This window comes from Lonchura striata, chromosome 1 (genome assembly GCF_046129695.1).
Source record: "Lonchura striata isolate bLonStr1 chromosome 1, bLonStr1.mat, whole genome shotgun sequence".
In the NCBI taxonomy this organism is placed as follows: Eukaryota; Metazoa; Chordata; class Aves; order Passeriformes; family Estrildidae; genus Lonchura; species Lonchura striata.
The window spans coordinates 96,596,491-96,621,482 of NC_134603.1; the positions used below are offsets into that span (position 1 = coordinate 96,596,491).

The 24,992-nt window shown below is 40.0% G+C and overlaps 1 protein-coding gene across 1 annotated transcript in view; it reads right to left on the reverse strand.

Annotated features, from left to right (window-relative positions):
* The window catches only part of PHLPP1 (PH domain and leucine rich repeat protein phosphatase 1), a 135,400-nt gene that overhangs the window by 5,645 nt on the left and 104,763 nt on the right, over positions 1-24,992 (reverse strand). The window contains exons 9-15 of the mRNA XM_021530550.2: positions 23,425-23,520; positions 19,463-19,618; positions 11,107-11,307; positions 9,925-10,087; positions 5,532-5,662; positions 1,792-1,896; positions 683-877 (exon numbers count right to left, since the gene is read on the reverse strand). Coding sequence (XP_021386225.2) covers positions 683-877; positions 1,792-1,896; positions 5,532-5,662; positions 9,925-10,087; positions 11,107-11,307; positions 19,463-19,618; positions 23,425-23,520 — 1,047 coding nt within the window. The remainder of the gene's footprint in view (positions 1-682; positions 878-1,791; positions 1,897-5,531; positions 5,663-9,924; positions 10,088-11,106; positions 11,308-19,462; positions 19,619-23,424; positions 23,521-24,992) is intronic.

The following is a 24,992-nucleotide window of genomic DNA, read 5'->3' on the forward strand; positions in this document are numbered from 1 at the left end:
CTGTTTCCCTGACCTTGTCACTCTCCTCTGTTCAATTCCCTTCATACTCCTTCACCCAGTGTCTCCCTAGCACAATTTCTTTTTCTGTCCAGAACAGCACACATGGTTTCCAAACCACTACACAGAACTACTATTACACTCACAGCTATTGTATCACAAGCTCTACAGATGGGTCCTGCTCAAATAATATTCAAAGGCCAAAGGGATTTCTATAAAGTCAGAGTCTGTCTTTTAAATATTTGCATAACCTTAAATAACCTGAATTGGTATGCAGAAACAGAAAGAATGAGTTCAGGCTTTGCAGGCAATTGTAGCAAGGAAGTTTAAAAAGATGATCAAGACATTGATATCACTGACTTGGTTATGGCCAATTGTAAACCTTAATACTCGTAGATGATACCAAAAAGGAATAAACCCTCACCCACCACTTAGTCATGAGTATTTTAATAACTTCGCAGGTGGGCTGGGATTTTTTTGCTTGGTTGGAGAGGTGTTGGGATTTTTCTCCCCACACCTCAAAGGAACTGAGGCAATATTCACAAAACAAGCAATAAAAGGAAACACTGTAGCCACATACCAAGGCTTTTTCCCCCCCTCTAACATTTCTTCGAAGCAAGAGCAGGTGCCTGACCTGCACTGTAAGCACAGACAAGGTAAAAAAAGCTTCAGATCCAAGACTCACCTCTGCATCACAATGAAAGTGTTGATCATGTATTCCTCCTCATTCTTTGTTTTCTGCAGCTCTTCTGCCAGGATGTCACTCATTGTGCACTGCAGCAGATAGGGCACTTCCACATTGCGGTCCCCATCAAACACACCATAAAGGGCCTCCCGGTTGTCGCAGAAGTTGTTGGCCGAAAGCGCTGCCACACACAGCCTAGGGAAAAAACAAAGCAGGAAAACATCAGGGGTTCTGTGCCACTACTGGTTTCTCAAGTTGTCATTTTGACCGGAGAGATGCAGCCTGCTCTGAGCGCCAGCTTTAACCACCTCTGGTCACAGGAGTTTTAGGACTGCTTTCTGAGCTGTGGGGATGAGTCAGGCTCATCAACAGTGCTAACACATGGAAAGAACTATACTGGAGGTTCAAGCTAAGCCCTAAGGGTTCTGCCTTCTTTTCAGCATGTGAATTTTTTATTATAAAAATGGGAGGGAAAGTATCTCTGAAACAACACCAATTTAAACTGCGCTTGCTTCTCCAGAAGCCATCCTTGGTATTTAGCGTGCTGATAACCAAGTTGTGTGTTAAATCAGTTAAGAGTTAGGAAAGGCTTGCTGGCACTTGCTATGGAAACCTAGGTAGCAAAAGATTTCTAAAAAGGTATTTGAGGAACAAAGAAAGATTCATCACATTGCCAGCAACACAGAGACTAGCAGACTCTTGGTACATTTTTGTCAAGTGCTGCCTTTAGTCCCAGGAACGCCACACACTATGAATATTCAGAGTTTTGGCCATTCTGTCTTGTCTTTAGTATCTCTGATTTTCTTGGTAAACATCCTTTGGTTGAAGATAAAGAAGCTTTGCAAAGAGGAAAATGCTTTTAAACACTCAGATCTTTTGCAAGTAGCAGAGTCTTGCATAGACCAAATGTGTCAGCTACCCTTGTATCTTAGCAACTTCCCTAACAAAGACCCAAAGGGAGAGCCAGGCAGGAGAGCTCGGTACACAAATGGAGAGACGTGGCTTGGCCTCTGCAAACCCCAGAACGTCCCCAAAACTTCCACTGAGGAAAGGATCTCTTTGTCCCGGCACAGAGGCGCTTGCACAACAGAAGCCGTGCCAGGCCGTACTTGTTCTTGACGCCGGACGCCTCCGTGTAGCCGTGACTCCACACCGCCGGCGCTCCCGACGCGTCGCCGGCCGACGGCTGGTCGATCTTGAAGCACCGGATATTGCTGCAAGGAGAAAGGAAAGGAGAGAGATGCAATGGATGGACTTGCTAAGGTGATCCAACTTCAAACGTGAAAAGAACAGCCTTTTTACTCTCCCGGTTTTTAGTAAGACATTTAATAGTAGAAAACTGAGCAGGACATCCAAAGTGGTTATCTTTATGTGTATGTATACAACCAACAGTAACTAAGCATCTATGAGGGTGTCAGCTACACTACTTTGCTTAGCTGGCCTGTGTTTCCCCCTGCCTTCACCCCTGAGCTATTTGGTTCAAACCAGGCCCTGTACAAATACAAAGCTAATTTGCCACTCGTTTGCTGAAAGCTAGTACAGCAAAGTGACTTTTAGAACTTATACATCTCTCCCAGCCATTTAAACAAGTTTCTGTGCTCTTTTCATTGTACTCAAATGAAATCTCCTGTACGACCTGCAGCATCACCTAAATTGGAAAAAAAATATTTAAAATAGTTATTTAGCAACAACAATATGCAGCAACAGCTTTTCATGAAAACACCCACAAAACAGAAATCAGCTCCATCCTGATCCTGCACCAACCTGCGAGAGCCAGCTGTGGTCCTCACAGCAGGCATAGCCCTTCTGCATTCCCCAATTGTGCAGTCCAATTTTCAAGTAAGTCCTTGATCCTCTACCCTCCAATTTACTACCAACATAGCCTTTAGCCTGAATTTCAAGTATCTCCCAGAGCATAGTAAAGACTTAAAAAGGACCCAGCCCTCTCTGTTTATACTCTTCTCCTGACAGCCCTGCATTGCTGGGAGAGATGACCTACCCCCTGCTCCCTACTGCTCTCTTCCAAAGGCAGGAAAAGCAAGCTCCCCACATGCTGCAGGCACTTCAAAGACACCCAAACCTTTCATGAACCAAATGAAACATAAAAGGACACAAGCAGAAAGGTCTAACTGTTCACTCTGAGCATTCATTTTTCCTCTAAATCCCCACCTGACCTGTACACACAGGAAAGTCTTTTCTGCATTGCAAAGCCTTCCTCAAATAACCTAAAGTACTGTCACATCCAGTTTGATTTCTTTTTACATTAATAACCAGGATGTACATCAGTGAGGGCAGACTAATTTAAGTTCTTGGTTTTGCAGCCCTCTGCGTGACAAATAGGAGGCAAATGTCTTGCCTTGACTATTAAAAAAGGTTACCTAACCCCAAATCAAACTGGAAACCTGGATCTCTTCTAAAGTAGAAGAGATTTTAATTCTGTTGCACCTGTAAAGCAAGACACACATCAGCAAACACATCTGCATTGCAGACTTCTCAGACATGGCATTTATCTCTAGGGCAGATGAACCTGGGTCACAAAAGTTTCTTTTTGTCTCTTTTTTAACTGGGTTGAGTGACCTCTGGCTCCTGGGCAGGTCAAGGACCTAGAGCTGTCTCAAGGCTTCCCAGCAGTGGTGGAAAAAAAAAGCTACCTCAACAAACTGGTTCCAGCCTCCTCAGGGTCACCAGTACAAACAGACCATGTGCCCTGAAGGGAATGATACCCAGCAGAACATCCTATGCAGACAATACAGGCTAAAGCTTCTGGACAACCTGGCTTATTTTCCCCTTAATTTAAAATGACTGTTACAATTGAACTAGAGGCTCTCTTAAAAATCACAGTAACAGCATCTTGGTTTTTTTCTTCTTTTTCATTTTAATTGCGAATGAAAATTCTTACATCCAATAAATCACTTGGCAACATTCTACCAAGTTTGTAAGCTTCCTTTAAGATCTCCATACATACTAAAAAAGCAAGCATGCATGACAAGACTCTTCTCACCAGCAATGAGAATACATATTAGCCTACTACCTGCTTGAATTCTGCCAGGGCACAGATGGAGAGCTGCCTTGCACATGCAGAAGGAGGATATAAAAAGTACCAAGTGCACAAGTATTTTTGTGCCTGCCACAAAAATCAAGTGAAAGAAGCACCTCCTCCCTCACAGTCAATTATACTAGTGTACCATAAAAGTAAGGGTAGTGTATCAGACACTGAGAAACCCCTCAGGAGGCCTGAAACACCTCATTGTGCCTAATGAACACAAGTGAACAGAATGGACCTGTGGTTTTAAGAATATTTAATTAAAAAAAAACCCCAAAACTAAAAAAAAAAAATCAAAAACCAACAAGCCCTACAACAACAAAAAACGTAAAAAAATCCCCAAACAAATCACACACATACACTCCCAAAAAATGCAACAAAAAAGCCCCCAACAAACAAACAAAAAACCCCCACCCATACTGCCAGTGCCAAAACAAATAGCAAGGAAAATGCACATGCAAGAGGGAAAAGTTTCCTGTGAATTAAGGACCACACAAAACCCAATGAAAATACGGCATTTAACTGGGCCACACTGCTCTTCAACTACTTAGAATTTAAATTTGTACAAGAATGCTACCATGCACGATGCCTGAATACTAAAGTGGTAAGGGAATGTGTGATCCTCTTGTCTTCTGGGTTATACATAAGAAAAAGCTGTTATTTCACAAAGTTTTGACACCATTCATTAACTCTATAAACATATATAGCTTTTCCCCTATGAACCAGAGCAATATTACACACTGCTTCTTCAGGAAGATCTCCTGTATGCAAAAAGCAACTCTTAAAATAGAGGCATGCCCCCTTTTTGACTGCCTGCTGCAGAATATGGACTCTTATTTTTATCTCTGAGGAATCATCATTACTCAAATTTCCACCTATATTTTGAAAATCGGCGGATTTAAACTAAAAGTAAACTCACACTGTAAATTTCCCTTGCTTGCACAATAGATGAGGGTTACTACTCCAGTGTCTGATCTATCTTAACTATTTAAAAGCAAACAACATGAAGTAACTGCTCAACCCCTAAAAAGTAAATCAATCCTTCTCGTTTAAGAATAAAAGAGATTTAGAAGGAAACTTGGAGCTGGTGCGGTTTCCAACAAGACATAAGAAACAGCTGCATTGCTGTTTTCAAGGCAGCTCCACTGTCCACAGATTATCTGGTTTACTGCAAAGCTCCTCATCACACTGCAGAAGAAGGGCCAAAGCACTTAGGAAATTTCAGTTATGATGACACTTAAATCCCAGAGCAGCAAACAAACAGGTAGACAGGAAGGAAACTGAGGGTCCCAAAGCAAAGGAACCCATCTGTCTGCAAACAGACCAAGTCTTTAGCAGTTTCAATATAAAAAAGCATATAGTTTCTAGCACAGAAGCAGACAGATATGAAGGGGAACAAGAAACAGTATGTGAAGAGGTAAAAAGCAGCACAATGGCAAAGACAGACTCAAGCAGGGTGGATGCAACAAAAAGATATAGCAAGCAGCTACTGGCATCTCGTCTGTGATATAAACTACATCTTTTGGCTGGATCTAGTGTCAGAAAAAAAATGCAATCAAACTGGCACAACAGGGGTTAGACCAGACTAGCAGACCCCTCCAGGAGTTACAGCTGAACACAATTGCACCAAAATGGGTAAAGTCATCCTCTTCAATGAAGCATCAACTTCAGACCTATCCGCACTGTTAGTTTCTGATCCACTGGCAACAGGAAACCATATTCCTTAAATGACACTCCATTTCTGTGTATTGTGGTTTTCACATCTAGAATGGTTCTGCTCCTTCCCCACTCAGTAATGTAACTTACTTCAGAAGCTCTAGGGTTTTGTGATCCAGGGCTAATCTGGGATTTCCAGTCAGGTCCAGCTCCTGCAGTTTTGGAGGCAGATTTTCAGGCAATGTGACTTCACTCAGTTCATTGCAGCTTAGGTCCACACACTGCAAAAGGAAAGCAGCCAAAAATGCATGAGAATTCAGCTGTCATCAAGATCATACAAATTTTGATTAAATGTGGTAATGCACGTTTCATGAACAATAAAAGCTGCAATCAAGACCTAAGACCATTCATTTAAGTAAGTGATTCTTACAAAAGAAATTCTTACATGGCATTTAGCCACCTTGCCAGATGTCTGGGACACCTAGAAATATGTTCCTTCCATTTCCATCTCTAGTCAGGTGTCATCTTGTTATAAAACCGGAAAGTTTGGCTGCTCTTCACAGAGATAGTGGATTTTCAAAGTAATTAAGAAAAAATGCTATTAATGAAAACAGTCTCTTAATAGACAAAGGAAATGGAGGTAAGTACAGCTGGGGCTTCTAAGCCACTGGCATCAGGCTCCCAGGAATTCAGTATTTACTGAGGGATATTAAAATAAGCAGTGTTATTAATGTTTGCAGAAGGGAGGAGTAGAAAGAGGGAAGAAAATATTCGAGTGTCATCTTAGATGGATTTGTATTTAAATATGAAATCAATGAAAAAAAGAGTGAAAAATATAAAGTTTAAATATTTCAAAAATACAAAACAGCAAAGAAACTTGCAGGCTAGATAAGCATAAATTAGCTAGAACAAGTGCACTATAATGATAAAGTCCCCAAACCTTGCTTAAAGCTGCATATTCAAATGAAAGTCAATACACAGGGAAAAATAGGGCATATAATAACAAATCTCCAAAGTACTAGAAGGATGACTAGTGTAGTATGCCCCAAAAACTGATGAAAATAAAAAAAAAGTAATTCTGAGATGACAGAGCAGATTGATATTTAGCAGAAGAACTACCTGCATCTTTCTGAAAGGCCATTTTCTACTTTCAAGTTGCAAAAGTGAAAGACTTCAGAAACTTTAATGAAAGACCTGAAAGGGGCAGAGGGAGACTTTTTCTAGCTGCACATTTTGACCATTATGTAATTTCCATCAATACAAGATAGGCACTTTCATTTTCGTAGGTATATTCAAAGACATCAGCTCCTGAGCTGTAAGCAGATATAAGATAACCTACTAAATCCTAGAAAAGAACAGTGTCCAAACATTTCATTAAATAAGTGCAATGAAAATAAAAATTTCTGACCTAAATCTGGAATCCTGAGATTGTCTAATATGGAAGCTTTATTATCTATGAAGAACAAACTGCTGACGCTATCTAAGCCTGATAAGGAAATCGAAGTTTAAATTGGTCATGCAAACAAAACAGTAGACAGCTTAGCAGCAGTCAATCCAGTGAGTTTTTCCCTCTGCACAACTGCTTGCTGCTTCCAGAGAGTCATAATTACTTTGCAGATTAAGGAAGCTGCCAGCAGGCCTTGCTGTGTTCAACACCTCCATGCTATTATATATTTGATGGAAGAGTATGCTGGAATGAAAAGTACAAATACCAGTAATTTCATTGTGCTCCTTAAATGCCCAGTGTGCCAAAGACAGCAACACTCTACAGCAGATCCCTTGGCTCCTAGGCATTAGTGAAGATGGTTTATTTATCAGGTTGGAATTTCTTAGGTTTTGCTTGTACTTGTTGAAGAATGGGCTAGGAAGGACTTGCTATGTTAAATTTAGTCTTTGTTCTACTCCACAGGCAAGCAGGAAAGTTTATTTCCTAACTTATCCCAATTTCCTCCTGTGTTATTTTAATGCAAGCTGGTTTTGCCCCTCCCATGCAGCACCAGAAGAACAACTGCAACTGCACACAGGATTCTGCACTGGATGGGCCAGCTGGAAGACAGGCTGAACAGGGAGCATCTGCTTAGGCTGCTGCTTTCACAGCTTTGTTACTATTGTGTTCAAGGCTGGAAGAGACTTGGGTTGTTTCTATTTATTGCTGAAGGTGATCACACCATATTATCATTTGACTTTTTTTTTTTTTTTTGTAAAGCAAGGAAATTGAAGTCACACAAAAGATGCAGGGAAGAGTCTGGGGCACTGACTCAGGTGTGAGGGCTTCCAGCTGCTTAGCTGTTTGCAGAAGACATTTCAGCATGCACAGGGCAAACCTAACTCTGACAGTAAAGATACCTGTCATAAAAGAGAATAAAACCTCTAAAAATGTATTCTGCAAGGTACTTCTGAGGTCTCTCTTTACTGCGGTCTGTAAAAGAGAACAATGCACAACTTCTGTAGCCCTGACTGTAGTGTGTAAAAAAGGCTTAGAGACAATTATATCTTTAAAATTACCTTGTGTCTGAAGTCCTGGAGTTATTGCAATTGTAAAAGCATCATTATTTACACTATTCTTTCTTCTGAAATCATTTCAGACAGCATAGTAACTGCTGCTACTAACTGTTCCAGTGACACTGACACCAAAAACATAATACGTCAGCCTCTAAGGCTAATTAAATACAAAAGCAAAACAGCCATTACCTCAAGTAACAGTTTCCCCAGGAGTTTAGAATGAATGTCACTTCAGTTAAGGTTAATCATCAAATATGATACAATCACAGAGGTGACATTAGACTGGATGACTTAGTACTTTGCTACAAACAAGCTTATTTCACCAAGTGACCAAATCCATAGTTAAATAAATAAATTCTGCACGTCAGCATATTTTCAGTTATACCCCGTATCTAAGAAGGAGTTCGGGTAGAGGCAAGAAATGGATACAAGCAGGCAGCACATGCTTAATCTCCAGACTGATAAACACCAACCCTGACCTAGAGAAATCACCAAAGGGCCAGAACTCCTAGGTCTAACAAGGACCTTCCCATCTAGCAACTGTATGAACTCATCTCATCAAGTCAAAACTAGGCTTGAGTACTGACCAGGCATTTTCCTTCCACAAAGGTGGAGTCAAAGAACACTTTGCCCTCTTAGATTAAGCCACACATTATCCCTGCATTCCCAAAACACTTAGTGACGTCCATGTCTCTTTCCTCTGCTGAAGAGAACTAAACCATAGGGACCCAACAGGCAAAAACTGCCAGCTCTTCCAAGAGCACTTTGCTGCTCAACATGGCCAAGCAGCACTTTAAATATGACACTTCTATAAGGCATTCTGTTTTCCCCAAGATGCACAAACAAAAGGAAAAAGGTGACTGTGCCCTATCAGTACTTTTACATTATCTTTTTTTTTTTTTTTTGTTAACACCACCCTCACATTTTTAAAGAAATGTTTACCATGCAAAGCCTCACTTCCCCCACCCCAATTCTTCCTCTGAGAAAAAAGGCTTTACTTCTGATTGATTCTAAATGGCCCTCTGCTTCCTCTGGCCATTGTTCCAAAGAGGGAGGAGTATTCAAACCCACGAGTTTGTTTGAGATTTCCTGGCTGAAACCACAAAGCTCATCTTTACATATACTCGCTTGTCCAACAGAATTATTGCTCCTGCTGCTTTCCATGACCCCAGACACGGAGGCACACACAACAGGCTGAGAACTTAGCCTTTTGACTTCACAAAGCGCCAGAAGGACACTTAAGTTGTTTTGCATCCCTGAATAGGTAATCAGTTCTCAGCCTCAGAGAAGGACAGATTTTTCTGCTGTATCACAAGATTTGTATGCTGCGAGACAACAGTCTCCCAACTCTGTCCAGCAGAAAGGGCACACAGTGCAAACTATTCTGCACCAGAGCCAGGCGAGAAGCAGGAACTCAGTTCACAAAAGGTAAGGAATAGCGTTCATACTGTGGCTAAGTGAAGAACACCTCCTTCAAAAAGAAGTGTCGGGAAAAGTACAGAATTACTTGTGGAAACACAAACAGGAGACAGATTAGCTAATCTTCCTGTTGTGCAAAATACAACAGCAATTAGGAAAATGAAAGTTGATTGCCTAAATACTCAAATCCTGTGCTCCCTGAATTTATCTCTGTCCCTGAGGTCTATCCTGTAGCTTCTGCGGTTTTTAAGACACACTCCAAACAAAGTCCTTTTCTACAGAATCAACCAATTGCAGCAAGAGTTAATTACACACAGCTCTTGCCAAATGTTTAAGCCATATCGAAAAAGACTGTCACAGGAGCCAATTAACACTTATCTGTCAGAAAAGATACAGTGTAACCAAGGTAAGCAAAAAATCAGATTTTGAGGCTCCTCTTCGTTCTACTCTGAGGCTGCACAGAGGCAAATATTTTGCATATGACTTCAGAGGACAAAACAGCTGTCAGATCCCCATACTCTCTGAGAATATACTATCCCATAGCAATGAGAGACCTGAGGGCAAAAAAGAATTGGTAAAATTGCATTACACTTGCTTCTTCCAAAGCACATTCATTCCATACCTTTATTTCAGAAAGCTGCATGACTTCTGGGAAGACTTCAATGCAGTTGGAGTGAGCAATTACAGTATGCATACGTCTGCAGTTCATGATGGTTGTTGGAATGGCTTTCAGTTTGTTCCCACTAATATCAATTTCCTCCAACTCCTCCAGCTTGGCCATTTTGCTATGAAAACAAGAATTTGAGAATTTTTCTTCTAACAGATGCATATTTTATTTTGAAGCAGTGATAAGAGCAATGGTTTTGTTACTTTAAGAGGACAAAATCACAGATTTTGATTCTTGTTCACAGCAGTGTCTGTCATCTCTCCTCATGTCAGATGCTAACACAGTTGTGAAACAAAATGTGTACTTCTTCTGTCAGTGTTTGTTAATGCTACCTTTCAAATTACTTATTTTGCTTACATGCCTGCTACTCACCAGCTCACTTTCACTCTTTCCTCCTTTCTTCCTCCCCTTTCTATCAACCCTAGTTTCTCAAAAAATCTCTCCACCCCAAATTTTCCCCTCCTGCTTCTAGCACCCAACTCAGCCCTTCCCCCTAAATTCATCTCCTTCTCTGTGCTGCTGAAGCCCAGCTGCTCAGAATATCACACAAGGACAGAGATGTCTCTTCCATTATTTATTGGCATCGCCTTTTCAAGGTTGTACCCCATCAGTTTTACAGCACATCTTACACTTGAAAAATTTCTGATTAAAACAGAGTGAACCGAAAGCACAGAAATTGCTGCCAAAGCAGAATCTCCTTCTGGAATTGAGAGGACTTTTCCCTAGTGGAGTTTAGTCCACTTCCAGAGGACATTTCCAGATGGCTGTGCTCTCAAATCTCTTGTGAGGAGAAGCTCACCAGGTGTAAGCAAGGTTACCAAGCCAGGGGAAGAGAGATCTCCTTCCTTGGCTTCCAAAAGCATAGAGTGACCATGCTGAATTAGAATAGCCAGCTAAGAAGAGTTTCAAATACCACGAAAATTCACCAGTAACAAGCATCACTCACTTCTCTGTACTGCAAGAGAGGGTAGCAATGCACAGGAGGGCATAAGCAGGGGAAATCCACCCACTGAGGTACCACTACACCCAAAATGCAGCTTCTGCCACCACATTATTGTGCAATTTGGTTCTTACTGTGAAAACACTTTATGAGGCCCACCCACCCTTGGGCCAGAGGCAGTGAAATTAGCTCCTTACCTTGCAGGGAAGCTCTGCAGGCGATTGTAAGCCATGTGCAAGATTTTCAGGTGTGGGTGGCCTGTTAACAAGGGTACACATTTATCTGTGAGGTTGTTATTGGTCAAATACAACTCCTGCAAGATGCTATGGGTTTCTTCAGAAAGGGTGGCCGGAGGAAGCATTTCCAGTTTGTTGGCAGAGGCATTAAGAAATCTCAGGCTGCAAAGAGAAGTTACATAATGGAGTTCAGTCAAACATCCTGCAGGTTTTGCCTAGAATTATAAATAAAAATCTCTATTTTTAAGAGTTAACTTAAGACATTCATAATGTAAAGGTCAAAAGCAACAAGTTTATGACAGATCAAAATCCTAGCATTACATGAGCAAAACTTCTGATCATGTTTTTAATGACCACATTTTTAAGAACAAAACATCAGCAAAAGGAGTACATCAAAGTGCCTCTATCCTGTTATCAAGAGCTCGGTATCTCCAATATTACTACAGCTGTAGCTACAGGAAAGAGCAATAACAAACCACATAATTTCCATATTCATTACACATAAAAATGAGTTCTGTATTCATCATCAATGAACCATGAGAACTGCCTTTCAAGTGACTAAACAAGTCAATGGTAAAAAAGCCAGCCAATTTTTCAGTTCTGGTCTAAGGTGCAGACAGTATTTTGTTTAAACATGCAGACCTGAGAGCAACTACAAAATATAAAAAGTACTATTAGAATATTTGGATGAAAAAGATACATGAATCACAACAAAAACTAAAACCCGAGACCAAACAGTAATTTATGCTTTCAATTTTAAAGAGAGTTCCCTTTACCTGCTCCCCAACACAGCAGAAGCCCATGTTTTTGCAGTCGACAACAACTAAAGGAACACAGAAATTAAGCCATTTTTTCTCCCCCAAAGGCCTTCAACAGGATGGGACAAGACCTGCTGGGGTATAGGTACTGCCCATTCTTGCCAGCAAAGTTCTGTGGGCAGAGGATTCATGTTTGTTAGGGGAGTATGGTGATCACAGCAGCACTTGTAGGTATCTTGATGGCTAGAACTCACACCAGCAATTCCAAACAAATAGAAATGTAAGACTATTTATCCTTTAGTAACTAACTCTGGCATGACTATGCCTTTTCAACAGATATGGGACCTCTCTTCTTTCCATTTCCAGAAAAGACTGCCTTGGAGCAATGCAGAAGGAAGTGTGGGCTTGCCAGTCTGCAACGACTGCGTTCAGACCAGGCTGTCCTGCTCCTACCAACTAATGGGAACAGGCAGCTGCAGAGAGCAAAGCTGCATTCAGGAAAAAAGACTCATAAGTGTGTTGTCTCAAGCCTGTAAAGCCCACTGACCAGGACACAAAAGGTAGGTACATTCCTGTCATCGACCCTAAGAGAAAGTGATAAAATATTGATGGCTGCTACCATGCACGCAGGAGTCCACACTGACCTTTAAGGTCTATTAATGAATGAAGTGGATTTGCAGGAATAGCAGCTGGTTCAAACTTGTTCAGCAGTAAATAAGGGTCAGGCATGCTACAGGAGTCACATGGAATGCCAAAGGATTAAAGAAAACCCACTATTTCCATCAGAAGCAAAAACCCCCAGCACTGCACAGAACTGAAACCAGGTTAGGTGTTTTACACAGACAGAGGAGTCCACTTCAGAGAAACACAGTTTAAACCTCAGGGTCACTCATTATTCACAAGGGTGATAAAAATCCAGAGGAGGAAGGGAGGAGAGGAAGGATTAGCACAGAGAAGGAAACAAGAAGCTGAAAGGGGTTTTTAATTTATTTATTTATTCTAAAAAGATGCTCACTTTCACCACTTTAGCTACAAACTAAAAATACACTAAGCTCATTCAAGACTGGATCATTAAATCAAAGCATACTGCATCAACAGATCCTGTGCTCAATTAAACAGCAGCAAGTACAGCTATTACTAAAGTACAGACAGTTACTACTTTGGCAACTTCAATCAAATGTACATGGGGTAGTCTTCCCGCTCCACAAGATGAAGGCACTTTGATTAACATTAAAGTCACAGTGTTTTTTGTACCATTCATAGTACAAAATGGTCATCTTCAGCTCAAGCTGGAAAGGCTTAAGGCTGGTGGAAAAAGTGAGTTGCCACAGGAAAAATGGGGATAAGAGGTGACAGCAAAACACACCTTGAGAAAGATCATGCTCTTCTGAAGAAGGACCTGTATCTTATGATTTTTTCTTGCAAGCTGCATGAGAATAACTTGCAGTGTTTCACAGGTACCAGCAGCCAAAGAGGTGATTTAGAGAGCATCACAGCCCATGGCTGTGAAGTCTGATCAAGACCTGCTAGCCCAAAGTACAACTAAAAGCTTCAATTAAGAAAAGGAACATTACTCTGATACAGCTGAAATTCTGATACAGTGTACTATACTGTAGCCATTTTAAATTCAAAAGAAAAAATTAATAATTCTTCTGTTTTTAATAAGCTTTCAGCATTGGTGAAATGTAACAAGATACTTCAATTTGTTCCCTCACTGGTAATAAAACTGAGTGGAATCTGTGTGCTCCTGTCGGAAATAAGTTTTGATGCATGTATTTTCTAATGGGGAAGGGAGAGAGGAAAGTTTATGCTCTGCACACACATACCATTCCCCTCACTCTGATCTTTTGCTAAATCTTCCAGGGAGTGAGTGATACAATGACAATGGAAATAAATCCCCATCATCCTAACCTACAGGTTGTGCACAATGTTTAGGTGACTAGCAAAAGTCTTGCCAACAGCTTAGAACAGGAACCCTGTGGCAGCAGAGTGTCTCACCTTAAACAACTGACAATCTGAGTCAGAACAGATACATACTCATCTCTGTCTCCAGATGACATAATTAGAATTAAATCAGCTTTTGGAAATGAGTGTGTTGCTTGCTTACATGTTTTTGGACCAGCTGTTACATTAAAATGGCAAAAAAAATTCTGACATAATAATTCTCTCAAGATATTGTCTAGATTTAAAAATAAACATGAAATAAAATAGGGACACTGTTCTTTGGGTACAGAACAGAATGAACCATCAGACTGCAAGTACCAAAGATTTGTCAATTCTGTACTATAATTTTATGTTAAAAAGAACCCACAAAAACAAACCACCAACAACTCAAAGAAACCCCAGAACAAAAACCCAACACCAAAAAAAACCCAGCAAAACCTAAAACTGTAGTTGCCCGTCAGGTTTTCCCTCACACTGATTTAACACAGAAGTCCTCCTCCAGGTTATTTCCACTCTCCTATTTCTTCATCCTTGTGCAATGTGCCAGCTGCTACCTTAGAAGGCACATCTTACAAATGCCCTCCAGAGGAGTGGAGATTTACTTGGGCACTACTCTTCCCATCTCTCTTGTGCATGGACTTAAACTGATTCATGTTCCTTGAAGATTTCCCACTCATTCTGCTTATCAGATGGAAACAGAATGGCAAGTATTAAAGCCCAGTCCAAAATTAATTGTTTCCCCTTTCCAATTCCACCCACACACTACACCACAAACTCATGAAAAAAAACTACAGCATCACTACAAAGACATGAATTCAGCAGCCTGTGCACATACCAGAGAACAATACAGCCAGGAAAGCATGAATTAACAAGCACTAAAAGAGCACAGCAGATAAAGAAATTAATGAAGGTGCTGGCAGGGAGATGTCTGAATTCTGCAGCTTAGACAGGGTGAATATTCTCCTCTGGCTGGAATAAGTTACCTTTGGTTTTTTGGGGTATTAAGTCCATTGATGGATTTAACTTCTCCGAAACACAAAAATAAGAAAAAGAACTGTCCCAAAGAATAGGCTAGAAACAAGGGCATGGATTTAATTCAACTAAAATCACCTAATATGCAGTTATATCCATTCCCTCTTCATACCCAGAAGATTCCATCTCAGTTTGAACTTCTAAAAGCAGAAGAAGAATATCTTCAATATAAAGCTGCAAAAAGTTTGAACTTTGCCTACCAATGCCTACATCTAGCATACCCAAAAGCTGAATAGAGACAATTGAGAGAACACAGCACCTCTGAATTCCTCACTATTTTCTGAAGCAGTTTAATAAACTTGCCTTGCTGGGTAAGACACACTGAAAAAATTAAGTTCTCCAAAAGGCTTAGGAATGTTTGACTCTAAAAAGAGGAACAGAGACAACGGCATTCTTTGGTGAAGCAGCAACAAATCAAAACCACTGTGTTTAGCTTGAAAGTACTGATAAGAGTTGGAAAGAACACTGCAGTTGCAAAATGAGAATATGCAGAGAAATCAAGATCTCCAGTTTGGCCTATGCCCCAAGATCTCCATCAGTACAGAGCAATCAAAATACAAAATTTGTTCTTCAGTGCCTTCTGCAGAGACATGCCCTCAATTTCTGATTGCCTAAGACTGAAATAATTTATGAATGTGGTAGCAGGTGTGTGAGGAAGAATCCTGTAAGCTAAGCATGTCTAGGGGGAAAAAGAGAGGAGGGGGGGGAAAATAAAATCTGTTCTGCCAGCCTGTGCAGAAGAGAGTATTTCTTCTTTAAAAAATGAATAAAATAAATTAAAAGACGGAAACATTCAAGCGAATCCTCTTCCTGCTGATGGACTGCCAGAAAAAACACTTAACTGCTGCTCTCTCCTCAGCTCTTACTTTCTAACCTATCTTTAGCTATTTTATAAACTGGGATTTCCCCAGTTTCTAAAGTACCTGCTTGCAATCTTTAACCTAGCAACAAGGAGACAAAGGTGGCAAAACATTTCTGTAACACAAGCATGTGCATCAAACACTCAAACAGCACTTGGCATTCATTTGACTTGGTTTCCTCCCTCACACTTCCCCTGAATCCAGGATAGGACTGAATCCTTGCATCACAAAGATGCAGCCACAGTGGGTGGAAATGGCAAATATCAAACGAGAGAAAATCTAACTGGGTCACCTTCCAAAACTCCAGCAAAAGCCAAACCCGCCAAAACAAATAAAATAAATTCAAAACAAACAGAAAATCAAATGAGGTAAGAACAGCTGAACAAAGCTGAAAACAAAAATCACGCAGAGTCTAGACAAGCTCTGAATAGCTGACATTGGCTTAACCACCACAGCTGGCCACTACCAGACACCACAAAACAAAGCCCAAGGTTTAAGCTGTGCACATCACAGCTACAAATCTTCACCACACAAATGCTTTAAGAAGTCTGATGGCTGTTTTAAGGGTTGACACTGAAAGCATTCCTTCTAACTGGAAAGGATTAGGCAAGAGACAAACCCTTGCCCATCTTACACTGTGCTTCCTCATTTTTATCTCTGCCTGACCACGGTCACTGCTTTTCTACTGTGCCCAGCTAAAGCTCTTGAAGACTCATTCGTCTCATCTGGAGAGCACTTGGTGTAACAGTTTCCATGCCATTAAATGGTAGTTTGCTTGCAAGCTGCTCAAGGAAGGCAGTAAATGTCTGTACAAGAATCCGACAACGGAAAAGGCATCACAACAGATGCAGCAGAGGATAGAAACAAAAGGCTTAAGGAATGTAGGTGCACAAAAAAAGGTTCAGGATTCGGTTTGAGAGTTTTCTCCATCAGCTGCAGCACTTGCAAGAATTCTCTGTTTTTTCAGCATATGGTAATGAGAAATGAAGAGATTATCTGGTTGCCTCTATAGCACTGATCTTGCCAAGAAAATCCCCACCCCACAAGAGAAATCCTTGCTAACATGATCAAGATGTGCATACTTGCAGTGCAATAAACAGAACTAAGTTCTGTCTTGGTCAGAGCGGTGTGTCACAGGCTAGTCCTCAATTTCTCCTTGACTAACAGTTTAAAATAGAAAATTAATTAAAAAGCAGATCAACAAAATATCCCTAATTATACTCTTCAGCAGAAAATTACACCTTTTCATTGTTTTTTTTAAGGAATAAGGCAGAAAGTCAATGTTTATAGATTCTTCTATGAAGAGAACTGAGATTTTTCAGTATTTGGGGCTTGGCTGGCGTTTGTTTTTTTTTTTTTTTAGTGAAAGTGATATTCTCTCTTTGTGCACCAGTGCACTGATTTCCTTTCTTTCCTCAGATTTCTAGATGTCAAAGCCCACCAATGCTTGTGCTGAAGTTTGCCCAAGGCACTTCACACCCACTTTGTCAAATATTCAGGATTGAGAAAGAGAAAGTGTTTATTATTCACAGCATGAAATTTCATATCGAGACAAGATATCATCTGTCAGTTGCACAGACCTGAGTACCTTTCAAAAAAAAACCAAACCAAAACAAACCCAAATCTTTTCAAGGCTGTAAAAGGCAAGTCATTTTATGCAGAGATAAAGGTACTGTAAGGTAAGATGATTTGTCCAATATTGCACGCTGGGTAGAGACCATGGCACACCACTCAGGAGAGCCAGTTCTCTTGGCACGTCTGGCAGCACAGATTGTGCTTCCCAGGGAATGCTTGGAGAAGAGAAGCGTTTTACCTTTTTAAAAGCAAAACAATCTCCTGAATGCCTTTCCAGACACATTTCTGTTGACACTTAGCTGCTGATAGATTCAACCATTTGAAAAGGAAAGAAGTTATATGGAAGAAATTCCAAACTTAAAACTCTGACCTTGTACACTAATATATTAACCTGTACTGCTGTTTTCCTTCAGCGTTCTAACTTCTGCAGCAGTCATAGGAGAACCAGCATGGATAAGCCACACCATATTAAACCAAGTTAAAAGGTAGGGATCAACAGGGAAAACAACTACCCAAACCATCCTGGGCTGGGTATCTACTTCTACTATCATCACAGTAAAGGGAGGCTGCATTGGTGATGAGATGTCAGAATGTGTAAGCTCTGTTTATCTCCTGTGATGGTGCATGACTTTAAGACCTGTAAAAGACTTTGAAAACATCAGCCCTATACTGCTCAAAAGCTGCAGAGGGGAAAAAATTCCCCAAGCCTGTATTAGCCACTTAATACTGTTATTCAAAGTATTCTTTAATTCTATCTCTTCTCAGCATATTCCTAGCAAACTTCTGGAAATCTATCCCCAATCCTGTTTTTAGCCTTGTGTTTTTCATTCTGGCATCATAAAAACCAAACAAACAAAAACAAAAGGCATATACAAAAACAAGCAAACAAACAAAAAAAACACACCCAGAAAAAACCCAACTGCACCTAGAGATGAGCTGTAGTACAAAAAAGGATCTCTCTCTGCCAAAATTGTGGTACACTACATCCCAGACCTAGAACCTGTTTTTAATACAAATTTTGCAAAATTATTTCTCTCATTGCTTTCAAAATACCAGGAGCTCTCTGAAAATTACTTAAAAGGTTTCTTTTCCTTCCAAGTTAACACATTCAATAGTTAAAGAGCTTATTTAGAAAATATCTCAACCACCAGTCTAATTCTCCAAGTCAATTCCAGGAAATTTAACCAGATGCTCAAGACAGAATTAACAACAGTATAAAAGGAGGGGTTTTGCAATACTCTTAATTGGGAAAGGAACTCTGCCAGCGAGATCACCACCTCTTTGCTTCTGCACCTCTCAAGAAAGCCAGGAGCTTTGCATTCCTTTTGTCACAGCTAGGATCAGAAATAAAATCCCACAGCACACAGTCTCACTGTCTGTTAAATTATGCATGCATTGAGCACTCAGAAATCCCATGACTAAATGTGGAAGTGAAGAAGTGCAAGGAATGCTGACACCAAGTGGGGCCAGCCCATCCACCATCCCCAGATGATGCTACCAACCTCCTATATTCTCAATCACAGTCACTTGAAGGATATGTTCATATTCATAAAAAAACCCAAAACCTTGAAGACCCTGATACTAAAGAAATAGCAGCATAAAAATATAAATCCAGAAAGCAGATCAAGTGGTGACACCAGCTAAATTAGTGACAAACATTTAAAAAGCATAGAAAAAAAAAAAAAAAAACTTGGGACAGGGGAATAACTGAATTATTCTGACAGCCTTATGGATAGATTTTGTTCTGTTTGACAGGTATAAATAAGTTCTAGCCTCTGACTGAAGGGGGGGAAAAAAAGCTTTCACACTCCATCAAATAAGCCCGAGAAATATGTATTTAAAGAAACTGCCACTAAACCATTTCAGTATATGTAGTAGAAAATAGCATGTTAATTCTACAGCTAGATTTCAAGCAGTAGGTGTTCAGCAGGAGCTTGGTGGGAAAAAAGAAGCAACCATATAAGGAAACAAAACCAGAATAAAAAGAATGTGCTTTGGTGAGTTGGGCAGACATCTGTTCTTACCACACAAGGCTTGGCAACTTTCAAATAAGGGGAACCTCAGATTACCATTTGAACCCGGAAGTAACAGGCCAAGCGAGGTCCATCACATGCAAGTCAAAAGGATCTAATTCCTCTATAATTTTACCTGTCTGCTTTCAGAAGCAGGTTAGATGGCAGTTCCAGAAGCTGGTTGTGCTGCACGTCCAGGACCTCCACCTGCGTTCGCTCGAGCCGATCTGGGAGCCTTCCTAACATATTATGTCCCGCCAGCAGCTTCCGCAAGCTGCTATTGTAAAACAACCTTAAGAGAAATAAAAAAAAACAAAAATTAGAAAAATTTAAACTGAAAAGTTCCTTTGATTATTTAAATATGGTGTCATGGCTCATTACAAGAAAGTGATTCAGCCAAGTGATTAGCAGACATGGTATTAATTACGCACAGATCCAAAAATGTCTTCCCACGCTACACCAACTTCTTCAAAAGGTTTTCAGAGACAGGGAAGGAGGTTCACAGATGACTCAGGAGTGAAAGTAGTGACAAAGGGTTATTTTATGGCACCGCATAAAACATTAACATAGAAGCACGACAGTGAAGGAGGTAATTGCTAACAAAGGCTGCAGAAATCTGCACATGTGGGATCCCCTTAGCTAATGCAAGCACTTCAGAAGTGGGGGTGAAATCACCAGTCACCCCACAAGCTTTATAGTGCTGTACTCATCATCTGCTGACTCATAATCCAATGCAATTCCCCACCCCCACAATTTTTCTTTTCTGTTAATACCAGACTTACATAAAGCCTCGTTTCCAGTTCTACAGCAAATGAAATTTATCTAATCGGCTTTACTTTCTTGAGTTTTTACAACCAATAGACGACCTGGAGTCCCAACCCCCTGCTCCATTTTTTGTGGGGCTGGGGAGAAGGGGAGGGCAGAAGAGGGCAACATAAAGAGAAAAATAGCTGTTTTGTTCAAACAGTATAGCTTAAATTCATGGAATAAACAAAGGAATGAGGTTATGCACCTAAAGAAATCAAAAATAGAGCAATACTCAATTTTGAACAGAAACCACATTCAGCAAATTAAGAAAAAAAGATTATTCTTCATCTGCCACATGTCTTATATCTGTCTTACATGCCTATTACTGTACTGTTTAATCTGGCGAGCCCATGCAACATGCTGACCTGCTTCAATCACTCTTGAATTATTCAGCATTAAAGCAAAAATCTTCTTCCCTCTGTCACAATGACCCAAATACACATAACGAGCCTCCCAGCCCCTTCCCTACAATGCACCAGGTCATGGGATTATTGCGCCAAAATCATCAATCAAGTATGCCAAGTATTTTCCCCTTGACAGATACCGTCACTCTCAGTATCTGCGTGCCAGTGTTAGCAGTTATCTCATTTGGCCGGATTGTCTGAGTTATGACCAAGCATACAAGTCAACAGCCAGCCCTATCATTCCAGAAGGCTCAACACAGGGTGAAAAGACTTACCAAAGTGATAACCCTATCTATTATGTATTCATTATTTAACCATTTTTGGTTTGCTCTATTTTTACTCGAAAAATCTCTCAGTTATAGATTTGCCTTTGTATTCTATTTTTTGAGACTGGCTAATACTGTAAACACCAAATATCAGGGTAGAAAACAGAACTGATTGACAGAAAAAAATATTCCCTTGGAGTTTTTTTTGGGATGGGTGGGGGCAGCACCATTTTAAAATTAAAAAAAAAAAAAAGTTGAAATTGTGCTAAAATCCTCAGATATTTTCTCTTTCGGTAATTCAGAAGACCTTAGTACATCTTTGGGAGATTTTGGTTGGTTTTTTTTTTTTTTTTTTAATTTGCTTTCCCTTATTTTTCAAGTCACTAAAGCATTGAAGCACTGAAGGATTTGGGGTAGCTGAAAAAAGGTTGAAGAGCATTTAACTAAAAAAGCTCCTGATGAGCCTGGCATGCCTAGCTCTCAAGCTGGGTGGGGAACCAGGATGCTTCCATACAGGAAGCTTCCCACTTGCCCAATTCCCACTGGAAGTTTTGGTGAAATCAATAAATTCCAAGGACAAGCACATCATTCATCATCCACATCTTCTCAGAAAACATGGTTTGATGTAAGCATTCTATCAATTCCTTTACTAAACAACTCTTTGAGAGAACACAATGTTGAATACAGATAGATCTTTAAAAAAAAACAGACAAAAAGGAACAAACATCTATTCACTGATGGCAACAAAATAATTTTGGCAACTCCTAATTGAAGCATTTCCTTTCTCTTTGGCACCATGATTTTTATGAATTTGTCCTGCATAGCTAAGACCCACTACCTTTTTTGTTATTTTTCAGTACTTCTAAAGCTAAAACAGTTGCATTACAGTCCAGGGGATATTTTCCCATTTTCCTTAATTGAGACAAATGCTAGTACAGAAACCTCTATCTCAACTGCTTCAACTCTTTGTCTTCAAGGACTATTTTTCTGTTTCAAGAGGCAAACACACAGCATCAAGTGTAGTTTGTTTAGATCAGATGCAATCTTCATCCTACCAGGAATATGGTGGTCACTCAAGGCTTGAACATTTGTGTTTAGCTTGAACATTTGTGTTTAAGTGTCACAAGCAGCCTCCTAGGAGAGCCCTGCTGATTCACTTCACAGGTTTTCTATATATAAAAAAAAGCACAGAGCAGTGTACCTGAACATACTCATTGAGCTTTTACTTGCATTTACTTGATACTTAGGCATGTTGAGCCATTCGCATTTGAGTCCAGACACAAACTACCCCGAAAATTTAACAGATATTAAAAGCCTGCCTCTTGAATGGAACAGGACCTGAAAACTAAACTGACTTATTAGGAGCTAAGCTATCTAGACATATATTACAAAGAAGAACTTTCAAAGATAAGCTATTTCCTGGGGTTAATGATAAGATGGCAGGAGAGACAAGTGGGATGTTGACTGTACCTAATTTCAGCTAATCATTAATCTCCCAGAGATATCCGGTGTGACTTGAAAGCCCTGGCTGTTATGAAGTGCAAATGAAAGAAAAATGAACTTTTGCACCCCCACCTTCTGAGTAGGCACAGCATCATTTATTTTTCTCTCTCTCTGTGTGTGTGTGTGTGTGCATGAAAAAACAGAGGGATTAATAGTCTGCACATAAACCTGCTAGTTTGCTTGGTAAATCTCCTCACATCCTCTTCGGCCCATATATTTGAAATCTATTATCTTCTCAATTCTGACACTAAAATGGACAAGTTTGCACCATTTTACACATTCACCTGACCCAGAAAAAAAATATCATTCTTGGTTTCTGATGCTTTTCTGTGTTGTACAGCTCCTTAAGGAAAATATTTGTACTTGATGATCCTTGTGAGTCCCTTCCAACTCAGCTTATTATGTGATTTAGTAGCTCATGATACATCATCATCTTTTGCAACATCTCCTTCAAACTGTACAGAACAACTTCCAGTGAAGGCAGGAATTTAAAAATCCCCACGTAATCAGTATAACTCACCTGAAACAGACAGCTCTCTCTAGAACAAATAATAGCAAGACTCATTTATTATTTAAACTCAACTCCTATTTTGCTTCCTTCTCAACTTCTTTTCTATCATTTATATTTATCTATTTTAAGTTTAGACTTCTAGAAAAGAGATCATCTTGGTAGTGAAGGCAACTGGTCTTCTTGCAGGAGTTTACTTGCTTGATGAGGCTTTCCCTTCTTTTAAACCCTTTTTCCCTCAAACAGCGCTGTGAACTGGAGTCCCCAAGCATCACTGAAACTAAATTACAAGTGCTGGATTTCCAAATTGTCATGTAAAATTATGGCTGTAAATATGTAATATTCAGTATTAAAAATGAAGGGCTTTCCTGCCTGAAGAGCCACATGAACAGCTTCAAAGTTCAAAGGCACTACTTTCTCCGCATGAAAGTAAAAGAAGAAAGGCTGGGTGGAAGCTCGAGGCATGACAACACCCCACAAGGTAAAAATAATATCAAACAAAAGATAAAATGGCCCTGACAGTCCCTGGAACAAGCTAAACACTGACTCAGCAATTATTTTTGAATTGTTTAGCCTATTCCCCATTGTGGAACTGGTCTGCATGACTTACCGGGCAGGCAGCTCACGTATCTGATTGTGGCCAACATCCAACACTTCCAGTTTCCTGCTGTCACACACCCACTCAGGCAGGTTCTCCAGGTGATTTCTAAGAATAAAGAACACAAAGAGATGGAACTAAATTATAATTGAGATGTAAAGGCTATTAAGAATACAGCCTCAAGAGAGATACAGATACCTGCAGGAAACAAATCTGCTACATAGCATGATGCCTGTGAGATTGTATCATTCGTCCTTCTGCAAGGGCAAAACCAGTGCAGTCAGATCCTGAGTGAAGGGGCAAGAAAGCTAACAGCATTGTTATCTCCCTACATGTGCACTCACTAAGAAAATAGGAAAAAAAAAAAAAAGCTTCTAAATTACCAGGGGAGTATTAAGAATATCAGAGTACCTAAGATGAAATCTCTCCATGCAGAAAAAATTTCTGAGATGTTCCTTAGAAGATATTCACACCTTACACAGTTGAAATATCTCTTCAATCTCTCAAATACAACGAAATTCACTCTACCAATCTTTGCTATCTCACTGAACAGAGCAAAATTTTTTTTTGTATATCTTTCAAGCCAACCGTTTTGCTTTTTTTTGCATTTATCTTTACAGAAACTAACCCTTCTGGAAACTAATGTCTTGAAGGCAAGATTTTCCAAATACTGCACCAAAAACATGCAAATAGGCACTGTGGGGCACTCCTGTATCCTGTCTTAAAGACAAAAATTAGAAGCACAAGATAGATGGAGGAGATTGTGTGCAAATGCATTCACATAACGACTACTTCTGTCAGAATACATGGATGCAAACTGGGCATCAAAGCACTCGCAGACCTGAAGTTCAGGAATAGGATGCTCATGAAGCATGAATATAAATCAACCATGTACTCGTATCCTTTGGTTTATTCCTGCAATAGTCCTCAATCAAAATATGCAATGGTAACCTAACCCCTCTTCTCAGACAGCTTCCTTTCTGATCTCAAACGGATTTCCCAAAATCCAAAAAGCTAAGGATACCCTACCCATTTAGTTACAAATGCCATCACTGCAATGAAGCACAAAAAGGGCTTTTTGATCAAAATAATGCATTCTGCACCAATTTCATTAACAAAAAAATGGAAGAAACAGCTTTTCAAAGAGTGCTTTTCAATAAATTACTCATTTAGTCACACAAGTGTGTTACATTTAGGACAATGTGAGTAACTGAGGGCTGATGAAACTTCCAAGTTGAAGGCCACTAGCCCAGGTGGCTCACTAATTGTTATGATCACCCTCAACAGCATGAGTGCTTTACACAGGATTTTTAATGAATGAGATTATCACTTTAAATGCAGATGAGTAATTTCTTAAATAAGACAGCCATTAAGCACATGTATAAATGTTTTCCTGAATCATTCCTGGAACTCTAAAACAAACTAAAACACCCCCTTTTCCATTTCTTCCCTTATCCCGCCTCTCTCATTAAGGTGAAATTTATATATACATTCAAATGGCAACTGCAGACATCCATGCAGCAGCCAGGGCTGCAGAGAACTATGAGGAGCTGCCAAACTGATGAGTAAACTATCAAACC